This window comes from Coregonus lavaretus (genome assembly GCF_964263955.1).
Source record: "Coregonus lavaretus genome assembly, chromosome: 23".
Classification (NCBI taxonomy): Eukaryota; Metazoa; Chordata; class Actinopteri; order Salmoniformes; family Salmonidae; genus Coregonus; species Coregonus lavaretus.
Window position 1 is genome coordinate 26,034,535 of NC_140010.1, and position 17,064 is coordinate 26,051,598.

Genomic DNA, 17,064 nt, shown 5'->3' on the forward strand with positions numbered 1-17,064 from the left:
CCAGGTATTATCGCATTAACCCCTCGTTCCATGTGTCTCTCCTCAGGCCGGTGGTGGCTGGTCCACTCCAGGAGAATGAGGTACGAGAGGCTCCTCCGCCCCCGTTGGACATCGGGTACTCCAGGGTACTCAGTTCCTTCCATCTTGGATTCGAGGCGTCGGACGGGGGGCCTGCAGTATCTCGTGGATTGGGAGGGGTACGGTCCGGAGGAACGGTGCTGGGTCCCCAGGAGGGACATTCTAGATCCCTCCATGTTGAGGGACTTCCACCGGAGTCATCCGACTCGCCCTGCTCCGCATCCTCCTGGCCGTCCCCGAGGCCGGGGACGGCGCACGGCTGGGGCCGCGCGTCAAGGGTGGGGTACTGTCACGGAATCAGCCGAGGCTGCTCCTCCTCCTTGCTCGGGCAGGTTTCGGCGTTCGTCGTCCCCGGAGTACTAGCTGCCACCGATCTATATTTCGGTGTTTGACTTGTTTTGTCCTGATTGTGTACACCTGTTCCCCATTATGTTGTATTGTTTCCCCTATTTAACCCTCTGTCGTGCATTGTGTGTTGTGTGTTATTGTATTCGTCTTCGACAGTATTTAGTGTGCGGGTTGTTTTCCTCCTTGTTTGGAGATGGTTTTCTGCTCTGGTTACTTTCAAGTAAAGTACGTTTCCAGTAAGCTCTGTGTCCTGCGTTTGACTTCGCCTACCGCATTTCAACGTCGCCTTCTGACAGATTGGCATGACAGAAACATGACTTAAGCATGATGAATTTACTGAGTTAAGTGAGGCCTCTCCTCCTGGTTACACTAGTGACCATATCCCCCCGCGCATTCCCGAAAAGGCAGAGGTGTTAAAAAAAAATTGACAGCAAATTTCAATTTACAAAAATAAAATACCAGCTTTTTTGTCTTTTGAGGTGCTAGTTATGACATCTATGCAGCCTACCCAAGCACTTTTAAAGCTACTGTTTACAGGCCTCCTGGGCAGTATACAGCGTTCCTCACTGACTTTCCTGAATTCCTATCGAACCTTGTAGTCATGGCAGATAATATTCAAACTTTTGGTGACTTCAATATTCATATGGAGAAGTCCACAGACCCACTTCAAAAGGCTCTTGGAGCCATCAAAGACTCAGTGGAGTTTATCCAACATGACTCAGGACCTATGCATTGCCACAATCATACCGTGGATCTAGTTTTGTCCTGTGGAATAGATATTGTGGATCTAAATGTTTTTCCTCATAATTCTGGACTATCGGACCACCATCTTATTATGTTTGCAATCGCAACAAATAATTTGCTTAGACCCCAACCAAGGATTATCAAAAGTCGCGCTTTAAATTCTCAGACAACCCAAAGATGAATTGATGCCCTTACAGACTCCCTCCACCTACCCAAGGGTGTTGGAGTACAAAAATCAGTTCACCACTTAACCAGGGATCTAAACTTAACTTGCGTAATACCCTAGATGCAGTCGCACCACTACAAACTAAAACAAATTGTCACAAGAAACTAGCTCCCTAGTATACAGAAAATACCTGAGCCCTGAAGCAAGCTTCCAGAAAATTGGAACGGAAATGGCACTACACCAAATTGGAAGTCTTACAACTAGCTTGGAAAGACAGTATCGTGCAATATCGAAAGGCTCTCACTGCTGCCCGATCAGCCAATCTTTCCAATCTGATTGAGATGGCAGCATTTGCGAAAAACTGAAAATACAAACCACCGCATTTAACCATGACATGGTGACGGGGAATTTGGCAGAATACAAACAGAGTGGTCATTCCCTCCGCAAGGCAATCAAACAGGCAAAACGTCAATATCGAGACAAAGTGGAGTCGAAATTCAACAGCTCAGACACAAGACATATGTGGCGGACAACAATAGGAAATCACGGACTACAATAGGAAAACCAGCCACATCGTGGACAGCGACGTCTTGCTGCCAGACAAGCTAAACAAGTTCTTTGCCCGCTTTGAGGATAACACAGTGCCAACGACGCGGCCAGCTACCAAGGACTGTGGGCTCTCCTTCTCCGTGGCCGACGTGAGTAAGACATTTAAACGTGTTAACCCTCACAAGGCTGCTGGCCCAGATGGCATTCCTAGCCGCGTCCTCAGAGCATGCGCAGACCAGCTGGCTGTTGTGTTTACGGACATATTACATCTCTCCCTATCGCAGTCTGCTGTCCCCACATGCTTCAAGATGGCCACCATTGTTCCTGTACCCAAGAATGCAAAGGTAACTGAACTGAATGACTATCGCCCTGTAGCACTCACTTCTGTCATCATGAAGTGCTTTGAGAGACTAGTCAAGGATCATATCACCTCCACCTTCCCTGTCACCCTAGACCCACTTCAATTTGCTTACCGCCCCAATAGGTCCACAGACGATGCAATCGCCATCACACTGCACACTGCCCTATCCCATCTGGAATACCTATGTAAGAATGCAGTTCATTGACTATAGCTCAGCATTCAACAACATAGTACCCTCCAAGCTCATCATTAAGCTTGAGGCCCTGTGTCTCAACCCCTCCCTGTGCAATTGGGTCCTGGACTTCCTGACGGGCCGCCCCCAGGTGGTGAAGGTAGGAAACAACATCTCCACTTTGCTGATCCTCAACACTGGGGCCTCGCAAGGGTGTGTGCTCAGCCCCCTCCTGTACTCCCTGTTCACTCATCAAGTTTGCAGACGACACAACAGTAGTAGGCTTGATTACCAACAATGATAAGACAGCCTACAGGGCGGAGGTGAGGGCTCTCAGAGTGTGGTGTCAGAAAAATGACCTTTCACTCAACGTCATTAAAACAAAGGAGATGATCGTGGACTTCAGGAAACAGCAGAAGGAGTACCCCCCTATCCACATCGACAGGACAGCAGTGAAGAAGGTGGAAAGTTCCTCTGCGTACATTTCACTGACAAACTGAAATGGTCCACCCACACAGACAGTGCGGTGAAGAAGGCGCAACAGCGTCAGGAGGCTGAAGAAATTTGCCTGTCACCTAAAACCCTCACAAACAGATGCACAATTGAGAGCATCCTGTCGGGCTGTATCACCGCCTTGTACGGCAACTGCACCGCCCGCAACCGCAGGGCTCTCCAGAGGGTGGTGTGGTCTGCACAACGCATCACCGGGGGCAAACTACCTGCCCTCCAGGACCCGATGTAACAGGAAGGCCAAAAATAAAAAGGACAACTACCACCCGAGCCACTGCCTGTTCACCCCGTTATCATCCAGAAGGCGAGGTCAGTATAAGTGCATCAAAGCTTGGACCGAGAGACTGAAAAACAGTTTCTATCTCAAAGCCATCAGACTGTTAAACAGCCATCACTAGCACAGAGAGGCTGCTGCCTACATACAGACTTGAAAATCACTGGCCACAGGTACCTTCTTATCCTACATGTGCTGCCCACTACACCTTCTGAAGGATGGGTTGAACAGGCCCAAGTGAGCCAGGTGGCTCGTCCACTGCTTCTCACTCTTCAGCCACAACCACTGAGATGTTCTCTCTGCCTCCTGATCAGTTATATGACCGATCTTATTTGTCTGTACTCCTCCTGTAGACTGCCTTCCACAGTTATGAAGTCCAGTGACAAGGTATTTCTATGTCTAATAATGATACAATAGTTCTATCTAGTGTTCAACATTCTGCCCAACAAGGTGACACCTTGACATTGCTTGTATTTTCAAGGGTAAGTTACTAGTGAGAGTCAATAGGTGTCAGTAGAGTCAATCAATTAGCATTTCAAACTAAATCAACCTGAGAAGGGCAACACTTCACAGGGAATCCTTCTAGCAGTTCAACTAAATTGAATATACAATAAACTCCTCCCCTGCTGCAGAGCCCCACAATTATGAGACTTCTCAGCTACAGTGGATGGAACATAAAGTCTTCTTGCTGCATGTTGTTATGGTATGGTAATATTATTTTCCTTATTTGTTTACCGCTTTTGCTCAAATGCATTTCTTTTTTCAAACATATTTTTCAGTTTTCTACTACTACTACTATTACTTTTATACATTTTAATTCCCTCTATCATGTTGCTTATCTTCTCTCTCCCCTAATACAAATGTGTGTCAATTTCCAGAATGCAGAGGAGAAGACTCAGTCACTCAGCCACCAGGAGATGTGATCACTACTGAGGGAGGACAGGTCACATTGGACTTTCAATCTCACACAGTGACACACAGAATAACATTTCAGAGGAGAGTGAATGCATGCAAACATCAGCCTGAAGATGGAGAAATCAATCAGTGTATTAATCATTCTGATTATGACTACAGGTAAACAATACCTAAACATTTGAACTCCTTCCATCCTTATAATCAGATTATTAAATTATGGTATTGGTAGTAAAACATCTTTTTATGAAGTAAAGTAATTGAAATGTGAAAAATAAGAATGCGTTTTCAATCAGCTATATTATCTATTTTTCCTCTGCACGAATGGTATCTGGAGATAATGTGACTTCTGACAAGGAGGAGTACACCCCCACTGAGGGATTATTAGTAACTCTGAGCTGTACATATGAAACAAGCAGCAGTAACATCTACCTTTACTGGCACCAACAACACCCTAACCAGGCACCTCAGTACCTACTGTATAAAGGTGCCAGAGCAAATAGTGTTGACCATATCTCTAATCATCTATATGAATCTACAACATCCCAAACGTCAACTACACTCATGATAAAACAAGAAACTCTGGCAGACACAGCTCCACTACTGTGCCCTGAAGGACGTTTCTGAGAGGATGTACAAAAACTAGTACACTGATAAATGACTTGTTTTAGATGAGCTTGTTGGTCATTTCCTGACCACAGTTCATTATCAGGCTCAGAGCAACACAGGGTTTGTAGATAACATTATTGTGGTTACACCAGTTGTAAAAACACATTTAGCATAATAGGGGAAAATTGTATAACATACAAATTAAAGAATATTATGAATATGGAAACCAAAGCATTTTAAAATAAAATGTTCTTCCTCTTATTCATTCACTTCAGAAGATCCTCTGAACAATGAGTTGCGTTGTGTTTAGAGGAGGAGCTAGTATGAGAATGAAAATTAGACAGTCAAAATAGCATGAAGGTCTTTCCTCAGTGCATTGTAAACTTGTCTCTCTAACATTAACCATGCTGTGCTGGTTCACCTTGTTCTTTTTAAACATCACTGGGTAAGTAAAATACATTTAACAGTAATGATAATGTGTAATTATGTCATTACAAGCTTAGAAAAACAACACACAAGCTTTGACCGGAGAAAAATAACTTTTATTTTATTTTCTGCAGGTGGGGATGGAACTTTCTCCAACAGTCTTGAGGAGGATGTGATACATGGTGGCAGTGTCAAGCTTTCCTGCAACTACACAGTATCTGGTGGACGCAGTGTCTTATAGTATCACCAATATCCCACATCTGCTCCCCAATTCCTCCTCCTCATCTCAGTGTATTCAGCATCTGCTGAGACAATAGTTCCTGCAGATCCGCCGTGTCCTCAACTGTCAGTTAACGTTGACAAAGTGGCTGAACGTGTGGATCTGGAGATCTCCTCTGTTGAAGTGACAGACTCTGCTTTGTTCTACATATTTTTCATTTTTTTTTGCACTGCATGGATCACCAGTGTGGTTGAATGCAGCATTGCTGTATCTTGTTGTTGAGTAGCCAGCTTAGGCTACTGCTCAAGTGTTGCTGTAAAAATCCTACATGTTTCTCCTTTGCATGGTGTTTGGTTGCAGACATACAGTGTCTTCGGAAAGTATTCATACCCCTTGACTTTTTCCACATTTTGTTAAGTTAGAGCCTTATTCTAAAATGGATGTTAAAAAAAAATCCTCATCAACATACACACACCCCATAATGATACAGAAGTATTCAGACCCTTTGCTATGCGACTCAAACTTGAACTCCTGTTTCCATTGATCATCCTTCAGATGTTTCTACAACTTTATTGGAGTCCACCTGTGGTAAATTCAATTGATTGGACATGCTTTTGAAAGGCACACACCTGTCTATATAAGGTCCCACAGTTGACAGTGCACGTCAGAGCAAAAACCAAGTCATGAGGTCGAAGGAATTGTCTGTAGAGCTCTGAGACAGGATTGTGTCGAGGCACAGATCTGGGGAAGTGTACCAAAAACATTTTGCAGCAGTGAAGGTCCCCAAGAACACAGTGGCCTCCATCATTCTTAAATGGAAGAAGTTTGGAACCACCAAGACTCTTCCTAGAGCGGCCGCCTGGCCAAACTGAGCAATCGGTGAAGAAGATCCTTGGTCAGGGAGGTGACCAATAACACGATGGTCACTCTGGCAGCGTTCTGGAGTTCCTCTGTGGAGATGGGAGAACCTTTCAAAAGGACAACCATCTCTGCAGCACTCCACCAATCAGGCCTTTATGGTAGAGTGGCCAGACGGAAGCCACTCTTCAATAAAAGGCACATGACAGCCCGCTTGGAGTTTGCCAAAAGGCACCTAAAGGACTCTCAGACCATGTGAAACAAGATTCTCTGGTCTGATTAAACCAAGATTGAACTCTTTGACCTGAATGCCAAGCGTCACATCTGGAGGAAACATGGCACCACCCATACGGTGAAGCATGGGGGTGGCAGCATCATGCTGTGGGGATGTTTTTCAGCGGCAGGGACTGGAGGACTAGTCAGGATCAAGGGAAAGATGAACGGAGCAAAGTACAGAGAGATCCTTGATGAAAACCTGCTCCAGAGAGCTCAGACTTGGGCGAAGGTTCACCTTCCAACAGGACAACGACCCTAAGCACACAGCCAAGACAACGCAGGAATGTTTTCGGGACAAGTCTCTGAATGTCCTTGAGTGGCCCAGCCAGAGCCCAGACTTGAACCCGATCGAACATCTCTGGAAAGACCTGAAAATAGCTGTGCAGCGACGCTTCCCATCCAACCTGACAGAGCTTGAGAGGATCTGCAGAGAAGAATGGGAGAAACTCCCCAAATACAGTTGTGCCAAGCTTGTAGCATCATACACTAGAAGACTCGAGGCTGTATTCGCTGCCAAACGAGCTTCAACAAAGTACTGAGTAAAGGGTCTGAATACTTATGTAAATGTAATATTGTGGTTTTTTATTTTTAATACATTATCAGAAATATCTCAAAACCTATTTTTTGCTTTGGAATTATGGGTTATTGTTTTTAGATTGATGAGGGGAAAAACAATTTAATCAATTTTAGAATAAGGCTGAAACGTAACAAAATGTGGAAAAAGTCAAGGGGTACTTTCCGAATGCACTGTATGTGTTATGTTTTACAGGTAGGTCCATGTTGAGACCAATGATGCCATTTAATCCATGCATATTGTATGTACAGTGGGGAAAAAAAGTATTTAGTCAGCCACCAATTGTGCAAGTTCTCCCACTTAAAAAGATGAGAGAGGCCTGTAATTTTCATCATAGGTACACATCAACTATGACAGACAAATTGAGAATTTTTTTTCCAGAAAATCACGTTGTAGGATTTTTAATGAATTTATTTGCAAATTATGGTGGAAAATAAGTATTTGGTCACCTACAAACAAGCAAGATTTCTGGCTCTCACAGACCTGTAACTTCTTCTTTAAGAGGCTCCTCTGTCCTCCACTCGTTACCTGTATTAATGGCACCTGTTTGAACTTGTTATCAGTATAAAAGACACCTGTCCACAACCTCAAACAGTCACACTCCAAACTCCACTATGGCCAAGACCAAAGAGCTGTCAAAGGACACCAGAAACAAAATTGTAGACCTGCACCAGGCTGGGAAGACTGAATCTGCAATAGGTAAGCAGCTTGGTTTTAAGAAATCAACTGTGGGAGCAATTATTAGGAAATGGAAGACATACAAGACCACTGATAATCTCCCTCGATCTGGGGCTCCACGCAAGTTCTCACCCCGTGGGGTCAAAATGATCACAAGAACGGTGAGCAAAAATCCCAGAACCACACGGGGGGACCTAGTGAATGACCTGCAGAGAGCTGGGACCAAAGTAACAAAGCCTACCATCAGTAACACACTACGCCGCCAGGGACTCAAATCCTGCAGTGCCAGATGTGTCCCCCTGCTTAAGCCAGTACATGTCCAGGCCCGTCTGAAGTTTGCTAGAGTGCATTTGGATGATCCAGAAGAGGATTGGGAGAATGTCATATGGTCAGATGAAACCAAAATATAACTTTTTGGTAAAAACTCAACTCGTTGTGTTTGGAGGACAAAGAATGCTGAGTTGCATCCAAAGAACACCATACCTACTGTGAAGCATGGGGGTGGAAACATCATGCTATGGGGCTGTTTTTCTGCAAAGGGACCAGAACGACTGATCCGTGTAAAGGAAAGAATGAATGGGGCCATGTATCATGAGATTTTGAGTGAAAACCTCCTTCCATCAGCAAGGGCATTGAAGATGAAACGTGGCTGGGTCTTTCAGCATGACAATGATCCCAAACACACCGCCCGGGCAACGAAGGAGTGGCTTCGTAAGAAGCATTTCAAGGTCCTGGAGTGGCCTAGCCAGTCTCCAGATCTCAACCCCATAGAAAATCTTTGGAGGGAGTTGAAAGTCCGTGTTGCCCAGCGACAGCCCCAAAACATCACTGCTCTAGAGGAGATCTGCATGGAGGAATGGGCCAAAATACCAGCAACAGTGTGTGAAAACCTTGTGAAGACTTACAGAAAACATTTGACCTGTGTCATTGCCAACAAAGGGTATATAACAAAGTATTGAGACACTTTTGTTATTGACCAAATACTTATTTTCCACCATAATTTGCAAATAAATTCATTAAAAATCCTACAATGTGATTTTCTGGAGAAAAAAAATCTCATTTTGTCTGTCATAGTTGACGTGTACCTATGATGAAAATTACAGGCCTCTCTCATCTTTTTAAGTGGGAGAACATGCACAATTGGTGGCTGACTAAATACTTTTTTCCCCCACTGTATATGATGTGGTTAAGAGGCCTGACTGTAGCAGAATAGGAATACCCATCAAATTGACAGAATGTATCAAGGCTCAAATCAAATTAAGGACAGGTGAAACATTTGAGTCATAGGCTTTATTTATCGGAGACATTAATATAATTCATTAGTGTTTAGATATCTACAAAGTATGGGTTAGATACAAGTTAAAAAAGCAACCAGATAACTTCCTGCTGATGTGGTCCCTTCTGAGTTTTTTTGTTGTTGTACAGTGTGTTTAGGTTTCCTGTCACTGTGGGCCTCACAGCGCAGTAGTACAGAGCAGAGCCTGTCATCTCCAGTTCCAAACGTTTTTTCTCTTCATTCAGTTTTGCAGATATTCGAGTGGTCAAAGGATCTGCATTCTTTATAAACTCTGAACCTGAGATGTAGAGGAGGAACTCTGGCCTTTGTGCTGTGTCTTGATGATACCAATATAATTCATCTCCACCAGTAGCTGTTCTGGAGTAGTTGTAAGACAGGGTAACAGGGGTTCCCTCTAAACAGAACTCCTCTTTCTTGACTGGAGTGAGGTCATCACAACTGACACCTGCATAGAGAATGGTTTTTAAACACACATTTAATTGTTCATGAAAATATATTTGAAGTGGAATTGATTTCAAATGGACAATTATTGCAATGCATTGTATTGAATTGAATTGTACTGTATTGTTTTGTATTGTATTGCCTATCAATAAATATGGTCAGGAACAACACTGAATACAGCAACACCATCTTAGATTAACAGAGACATACTGACAGACAGATCCAAGCGGTCTCTGAAAGTTTCCTCCTGTTTTTATGTTTCTATACTGCTGTTCAGCCCCTCCTCTACCATAAGTCCCTCCCCTTAACATACAGTAGGTATGTTATTTAAGTACTGTATGCTGTATAATATGTCTGTTTCCTCCCATGGTTCACTGTGGTCTTCATGGCACATTAGTACAGAGCAGAGTATGTCACTTCAGCAGAGGAGTTATTCAGATCAGCACGTTTGGTCTCTGTATCAATATAACCTAACAGAATAGCAGGCGACCAATTCTCTTGGAGGTCTGTATCTATCATCCATAGAAGGAATGTTGGCATTTTCCCAGCACTGGTTTGATGATCCCAGTAGAATCTTTTTCCAATTGTAGAACTTGAGGAGCAGTTATAGGACAGGGTGAGAGTGGTTCCCTCCAAGACATGCCCTTAATTTCTCAAATGAGCAATAGCATTCTCAAAACTGTAATCTGTATTTTTTTTTTAAGTGTAGTTGTAGTACATATGTTAATGAAAAGAAAATGTAATATAAAACATAATATAATTTTTTTAAGCATACTTATCAGTTAAGTGTCACTTACCTACAAATGTGCATAGCAGCAGCACTGCATACAGAAACATCATCTTGGCTATCTCTGAATATTTACTCCTCTGTTGCCTTGACGTATCTTACTTAATTTCTGCTTACTGTAGCTCCTCCTCTTCTCATTGGTTTCTTCCCAAGGCACTTGACAGGTTTTTGTACAGTGTGTCTGGGTTTCCTCTCACTGTGGGCGCCATGGCACAGTAGTACAGAGCAGAGTCTGTCACTTCAGCAGAGGAGATCTTCAGATCCACACGTTTGTCCACTTTGTCGATGGTAACTGTCAGACGAGGATGTGGGGGAGTAGCTTTAAATATAGTCCCCTCTGATGTGAGGAGTGACAGGAGGAATTCTGGTTTGGATCTGGGATATTGGCGGTACCACTGTAGATTGTAGACAGTGCCATCATGTTTGCAGGAGAGATGGACATTCCTTCCCTCCTGAACAAGCTCTTTAGTTGTCGCAGGGTTTATTGAATCCCCAAAACTGTTTCCTGCAAAAAATGTAACAGTAAAAATTGTAGTTGTAACTGACGTTTAACAAATGTTCCATAACTGTTAAAAATATAATATTAACATCTACGATATTATTGTACTAAGATAAGTGTTTTGATTAAAATATATTCTTCATTCACAGTAAGATTAAATTCACAGATGAGAGCAAGGATTCAATCATATAATAACTCACCTAAACAAGCTGAAAAGAGAACTAATGAGAAGAGCAACATCTTGTTAGGCCTTTGAGAAACAGACATACAGACAGACAGACATCACTGAGAGACCTGACTGACTAGCCACTTCCTGAACAATAACATCCCATAAGCTACATGTGGATCTTTGATTATACAGCCCCACCTCTTAACACCACTGTGAAATGTTTTCTGTTGTGTCTTTCTTTCTACAGTATATGTTGTCAGGTTTTTGTAGCGTTTCTGGGTTTCCTGTCACTGTGGTCCTCAGAGCACAGTAGTACAGAGCAGAGTCTGTCACTTCAGCAGAGGAGGTCTCCAGATCCACACAGGTTCTCTCCTTGTTCAGTGTAACAGACAGTCGAAAGTCTTGTGGATCACCTCTCACTTCATATGGATTATTGGTAGTTGTTACGAGGTAAAGGAATTGGAGACCTGATCCAGAGTACTGTCTGTACCACAGCAGACTATCTGCTATTACTGTATAGTTACAGGAGAGCTTAACTCTGCTACCCTCTAAATAATACTCCTCAGGGCTGGTTGGAGTAATATCATCCTCTAAAGTATCACCTGTGAAGGAGACGAAAATAAGCACTACATTTACATTATACATTTGAGTCATTTAGCAGACGCTCTTATCCAGAGCGACTTACAGTTAGTGAGTGCATACAAGCATGAGACTAAATATCAAAACCTCTTATTTTATATTTGAAGCAGCCCAATATTTACGAATGAAATAATGCCAGACAGTGTGGAAATGACTTTACATAAAACCTTACTTACCAACAAGTTCTGAAAACAGTAAGATTGAAGTGAGCAACATCATGGTGTATGTGACAGAATGCAGCTACAGGACAGGTGTTAACTCAACTGTCTGATATGCAGTTTATTGTGATATGTGATATGCAGTGTACTGTGATCTGCAGGATGTGATATGTGATATGTACTGTTTGGCTGCTGTCTGTCTGCCCTGCAACTACCTCCACTGTCAGGAGGAGGAGCCACCTGCTCAGAGAAATAGAGGTTTGTGTGGTGTTGAGGTGAGGCCCTCTAAAGATAGGGAGTTATACTGTATATCTTGTTGATTTAAATGGTATTGATTGGGGTGAAGAAGGACTGATAATGTGGACTTCTTTAAGCGTTAAGGTGTTGTCAACCTGAGTTGGAACTGACAGATAATAATTACATCTGAAACAGTTCACAACCAGGATTGTTATCCCCTGATTCTGTACAGTGCTGTACCTGCCTCTGGGTTTCCTGTCACTGTGGGCCTCAGAGCACAGTAGTACAGAGCAGAGTCTGTCACTTCAGCAGAGGAGATCTTCAGATCCACACGTTCAGCCATTTTGTCAACGTTAACTGACAGTCGAAGATACGGTGGTTCTGCAGTAACTATTGTCTCAGCAGATGATGAATACACTGACATGGGGAGGAGGAATTGGGGAGCAGATGTGGGATATTGGTGATACCATAAGACACTGCCTCCACCAGATACTGTGTAGTTGCAGGAAAGCTTGACACTGCCACCATGTACAGTTGAAGTTGTAAGTTTACATACACTTAGGTTGGAGTCATTCAAACTTGTTTTTTAACCACTCCACTAATTTCTTGTTAACAAACTATAGTTTTGGCAAGTCGGTTAGGACATCTACTTTGTGCATGACTGTCACGATCGTCATACACAGAGGACCAAGGCGCAGCGTGGAATGCGAACATACTTTTAATTTGAATGATCACACGAACAAAACAACAAAACGATAACGTGACGTCCTTGGTTACAAACACTAACCATACACGGAACAAGATCCCACAACACACTGTGGAAAACAGGCTGCCTAAGTATGGTTCCCAATCAGAGACAACAAGCAACAGCTGATTCACGTTGCCTCTGATTGAGAACCACACCACCACAATAATCTAATCTACAGACTCTCTGCTGCATGATAATGAACTGTGGTCAGCAAATGACCAACAAGCTAATCTAAAACAAGTCATTTATCAGTGTAGTATTTTTGTACATCCTCTCAGAGACTCTGTATCTCTGGGCGTCCTTCAGGGCACAGTAGTAGAGAGCTGTGTCTGCCAGAGTTACTTGTTTTATCATGAGTGTAGTTGACGTTTGGGACATTGTAGATTCATCTCGATGATTAGAGATATGGTCAACCCTATATCAATTATCAGTGTACTACTTTTTGTACATCCTCTCAGAGACTCTGTATCACCCTCAGTGGGAGTGTACTCCTCCTTGTTAGGAGTCACACTATCTCCAGATACCATTCCTGCAGAGGAAAAATAGATAATAAAAGTGATTGAAAGAAATTGCTTATTTTTTAAGACTTTTTGAAATCAACTTAATTACTCACATTTAAATGACTGCTTCATCAATATATGTTTTACTACCAATAACATAATTGAATAATCTGATTGGATGCAAGGAGTTCAAATGTTTAGGTACTGTAAGGGGGCTGTATATCCTGTTGTCACAGTGGGCCCCAGAGCACAGTAGTACACAGCAGAGTCAGGCAGCTTCAACCTCTGGATCGTCAAGGGGACTGATTTTGATGCTGATTTAAATGTAGTTAAATTGAGATGGGCATCATATCTCCCCTGGAATTCAATGGCATTATCTGATCCAAAGGTCAACCACTTCAGCATATACTTTGGGAAATCATTAGCTCCCTGCTTGTACCAGAACAGGTCTGGATTTGTATCCACAGTATCAAATTGACAGTCCAGTGTGACCGGTTCTCCCTCAGTAGCGATCACATCTCCTGGTGGCTGAGTGATTGACTCTTCTCTTCTGCATTCTGGAAAATAATATAATACACATTTGCATTAGGGAGAAAAAATTATCAAGCAACATGATTGGGAGAATAAAAACATATAATATTAATAGTAGCAATAGGAATGGGAGCAAAGGCAGTAAACGAATAAGGAAAATATTATCATACCATAACAACATGCAGCAAGAACCAGTATATTCTTCAGCCAGGGTTCCATACCTGCTACTGTGAGATCAGTGGGAGAAGAGTAATACCACTCTGATGTAACTAGACCATGATGAGACTATGAACTCCTTGTCTCCTCCTCTTTCTGTGTATCGTCAAACATTGAGAAGCTTGTGACATTGTCTGAACAACACTCTACCCTGAGTTTTTGTACAGTGACTGAATCTACTGTTGTCACAGTGGGCCTCAGAGCACAGTAGTACACAGCAGAGTCAGACAGCTGCAACCTCTGGATCGTCAAGGGGACAGAGCTAGATGTGAAATTCAGCCTGGAACCAAACCTCTCTTTGAACTCATCACTATCGCTCCCTTCTGAATAACGATCTCTTCTCAGGACATACTGAGGAGAGTCCCTAGTTAACTGGATGTACCAGAAGAGATTAGAAGATGGACTACTGGTAGTGTAGGTACAGCTGAGTGTTACCAGTCCTCCTTCAAGGGCAGCAACATGTCCATTTGGGGTTTTATAACACATAACAGGCTAAGGTTCAGAGAATGAGATTGTAGAAAGGAGAAGCACTATACTGTACCAAAATAGCATGCAGCCAGGATAAGTAAAGTATTCCTAAGACAATGTTCCATTATGATTCATGTATAGAGGAAGAATAGACTGTTATAGACTTTATGTTCCATCCACTGTAGCTGAGAAGTCTCATAATTGTTGCACTCTGCAGTAGGGGAGGAGCTTATGGTATATTCAGTTGTTAACTTGCCTTTCTCAGGTTTATTTAGTTTGATATAATACATAATTATAAGATCACATTCTAAAAAAAATTGATATGTCATGCTTCCAAATACTTGGAAGCATGATTGGAAGCATGAATCATCTCTTATTTCTCCATGTCATTTGAAAGTTATAATTTTGCAGTTGTTTTGGGCCTTGGAGAAATATATTTTATGTTAGGGCCAAATTGAGCTCACCTAACAAATAAAATAAAATCATATATCCACACATCTGAGGATTTGTAACAGAATCAGGAAGAAGGCCACAGACCACAGAAGCCTGCTATGGACCAGTCCAATATAGACCTGTGCTATGCTGCCCAATACCACAATGAGTTATCTTTAAGATGCATTTAAAACAGTAGTCAAGTCAACTGATGATCGGTTTTATGATTGAAACCAATAATTGACAAGGGATGCAACCATTATCTCCATCCCTGTCATCGCAGCGCACATTAACGTTAATGATGGGCAATGGCATCATCATGTATCCTATTATGCATTGGTTGTTGTCTCTCGAATTGGTCCATAAAATAAACCTCTCACTCCTGCCTGGAGTTAATCAAGTAGAAAACTGTCTACCTCATAATCCTGCTTCTCCTAATGTGTTTTATTATCTCGTGAAGGTGAACCTCTGAGGGCGCACTGTACTGTATCATATTAGACCGTCACTGGACAAGTGTAACATCAATATTTACTAAAAGCGGCGGCCAGAATCCAGGGCAATCACCAGTGGTCGAGAAAGGGTGGGGGGTGGGACCACTAACTTAACAGGACTGCGCACACCAGAACGCTGTAGTAGAGATCTTCTTCACAAATATCCAGCGTTTGGACGCAAAAGGATGGATTCTTTCAGATCGGGCTCCAGCATAGGACTGTCTCCCTCTCCCAGAGATCGACAATCATCCATGAGTTTTGATCAGGAGCACTCACAGCCGGGAACAATGGCCGGAGTTCAGGCGGGAACACTTGGCTTCCCATCTGAATCCTTGTGCGTAAAGTACGGGGAATTTTTAAAACACACGGCTGCCGCCGCAGCTGCGGCGGAGAGCAGCGGCGGGGAGCAGAGTCAGGATGATGACAGTGATGGCATTGGCAGGAGTGACATGGTGCTTTTTCCTGAGGAAAGGCTCATGGCATCAATGGCCAAATGTGACGCAGGTAAGAAACACAAAGAGCAGAAAGTGCTGCGGCTGAACATTAACGCCCGGGAGAGGAGGAGGATGCATGACCTGAACGACGCGCTCGATGAACTGAGGTCGGTGATCCCCTACGCACACAGCCCGTCCGTACGGAAGTTATCCAAAATAGCCACTTTGCTCCTCGCCAAAAACTACATCCTCATGCAGGCGCAAGCACTCGAAGAGATGAGAAGACTTGTCACTTATCTTAACCATGGACCCGGCGTTACCGCGGCGAATACATCTGGTGCACCCGGATTAGGGCTCTATGACCAGCCGACAGGATACCCGTTCTCTGCTGTGACTCCAGACCCTTTCCATAGCAATGCAAATCTCTTTAATAAACACTTCAACCATAAACCTTGAACAATTGTGGCCGACGACACTAACAGGGGACTTCAAGTTTCGTGCACAAAACTGAATTGATGGGACCAGCGTGACTGACTGAGAAGTAACCACATTACCAAAATATGGATTCTTACTGTATATGATTATGTTATATATTTCATGGTGATTATGTATCGAAAATTGCTGTTGTTTTTGCAACACCAAACGAAATGCCAGCTCCATAACATGGTCAAAATGGTGAGGCTAATTTGACTTTAACAAATTACAATGCAAGTCCAGTCTATTTATTTGACCATTATGTAGGCCTTTATTAATTTCATTCAGTTTGATTCGATGATGTTCGATGAATAAATTGTATTGGTGATATAATAGAGATTTTATGGTCTATATTTTTGCATTATATTCTAAATCGTCTATGTACAACCACATGCCAAACGTGTTCCAACCAAATTGGACTGAAAGTAAGGCTACAGTTAACAACTGAAAGTCACAATTTATCGACCATTTATTTCTATCAATTTAAGTTTGTTATTAATTGTTATTATTATTATTAATGTATACTAAATACTATGTAAAAGCTCAGCCATATAGCCTAACAAACATAAATGGGGTCTTTTAAGTAGCAAGCAAAGCAACACAGACTCAAACAATGATTGGCAAGTCATAGCCACAGTGAGTTTGTCAAACAAAACAATTCGTCTTTGATCATAGTTGATAACTTTGCAGACTCCAATGACCCCATTAAAAGAATAGAGGTCACTTTTAGGTGAAAATAATATAATAATAATAATATGCCATTTAGCAGACGCTTTTATCCAAAGCGA

At 42.7% G+C, this 17,064-nt stretch overlaps 1 protein-coding gene across 1 annotated transcript; it reads left to right on the plus strand.

The window, feature by feature from the left end:
- Nucleotides 1-15,553: 15,553 nt before the first annotated feature.
- On the plus strand, nt 15,554-16,627 carry LOC311150691 (class E basic helix-loop-helix protein 22-like; the record flags this gene model as incomplete). Its single annotated transcript, XM_084188201.1, has 1 exon — nt 15,554-16,627. One exon carries the CDS (start codon nt 15,554-15,556, stop codon nt 16,256-16,258), a length of 705 nt encoding a protein of 234 aa, XP_084044327.1. The 3' UTR covers nt 16,259-16,627.
- Between the last annotated feature and the right edge of the window lie 437 nt (nt 16,628-17,064).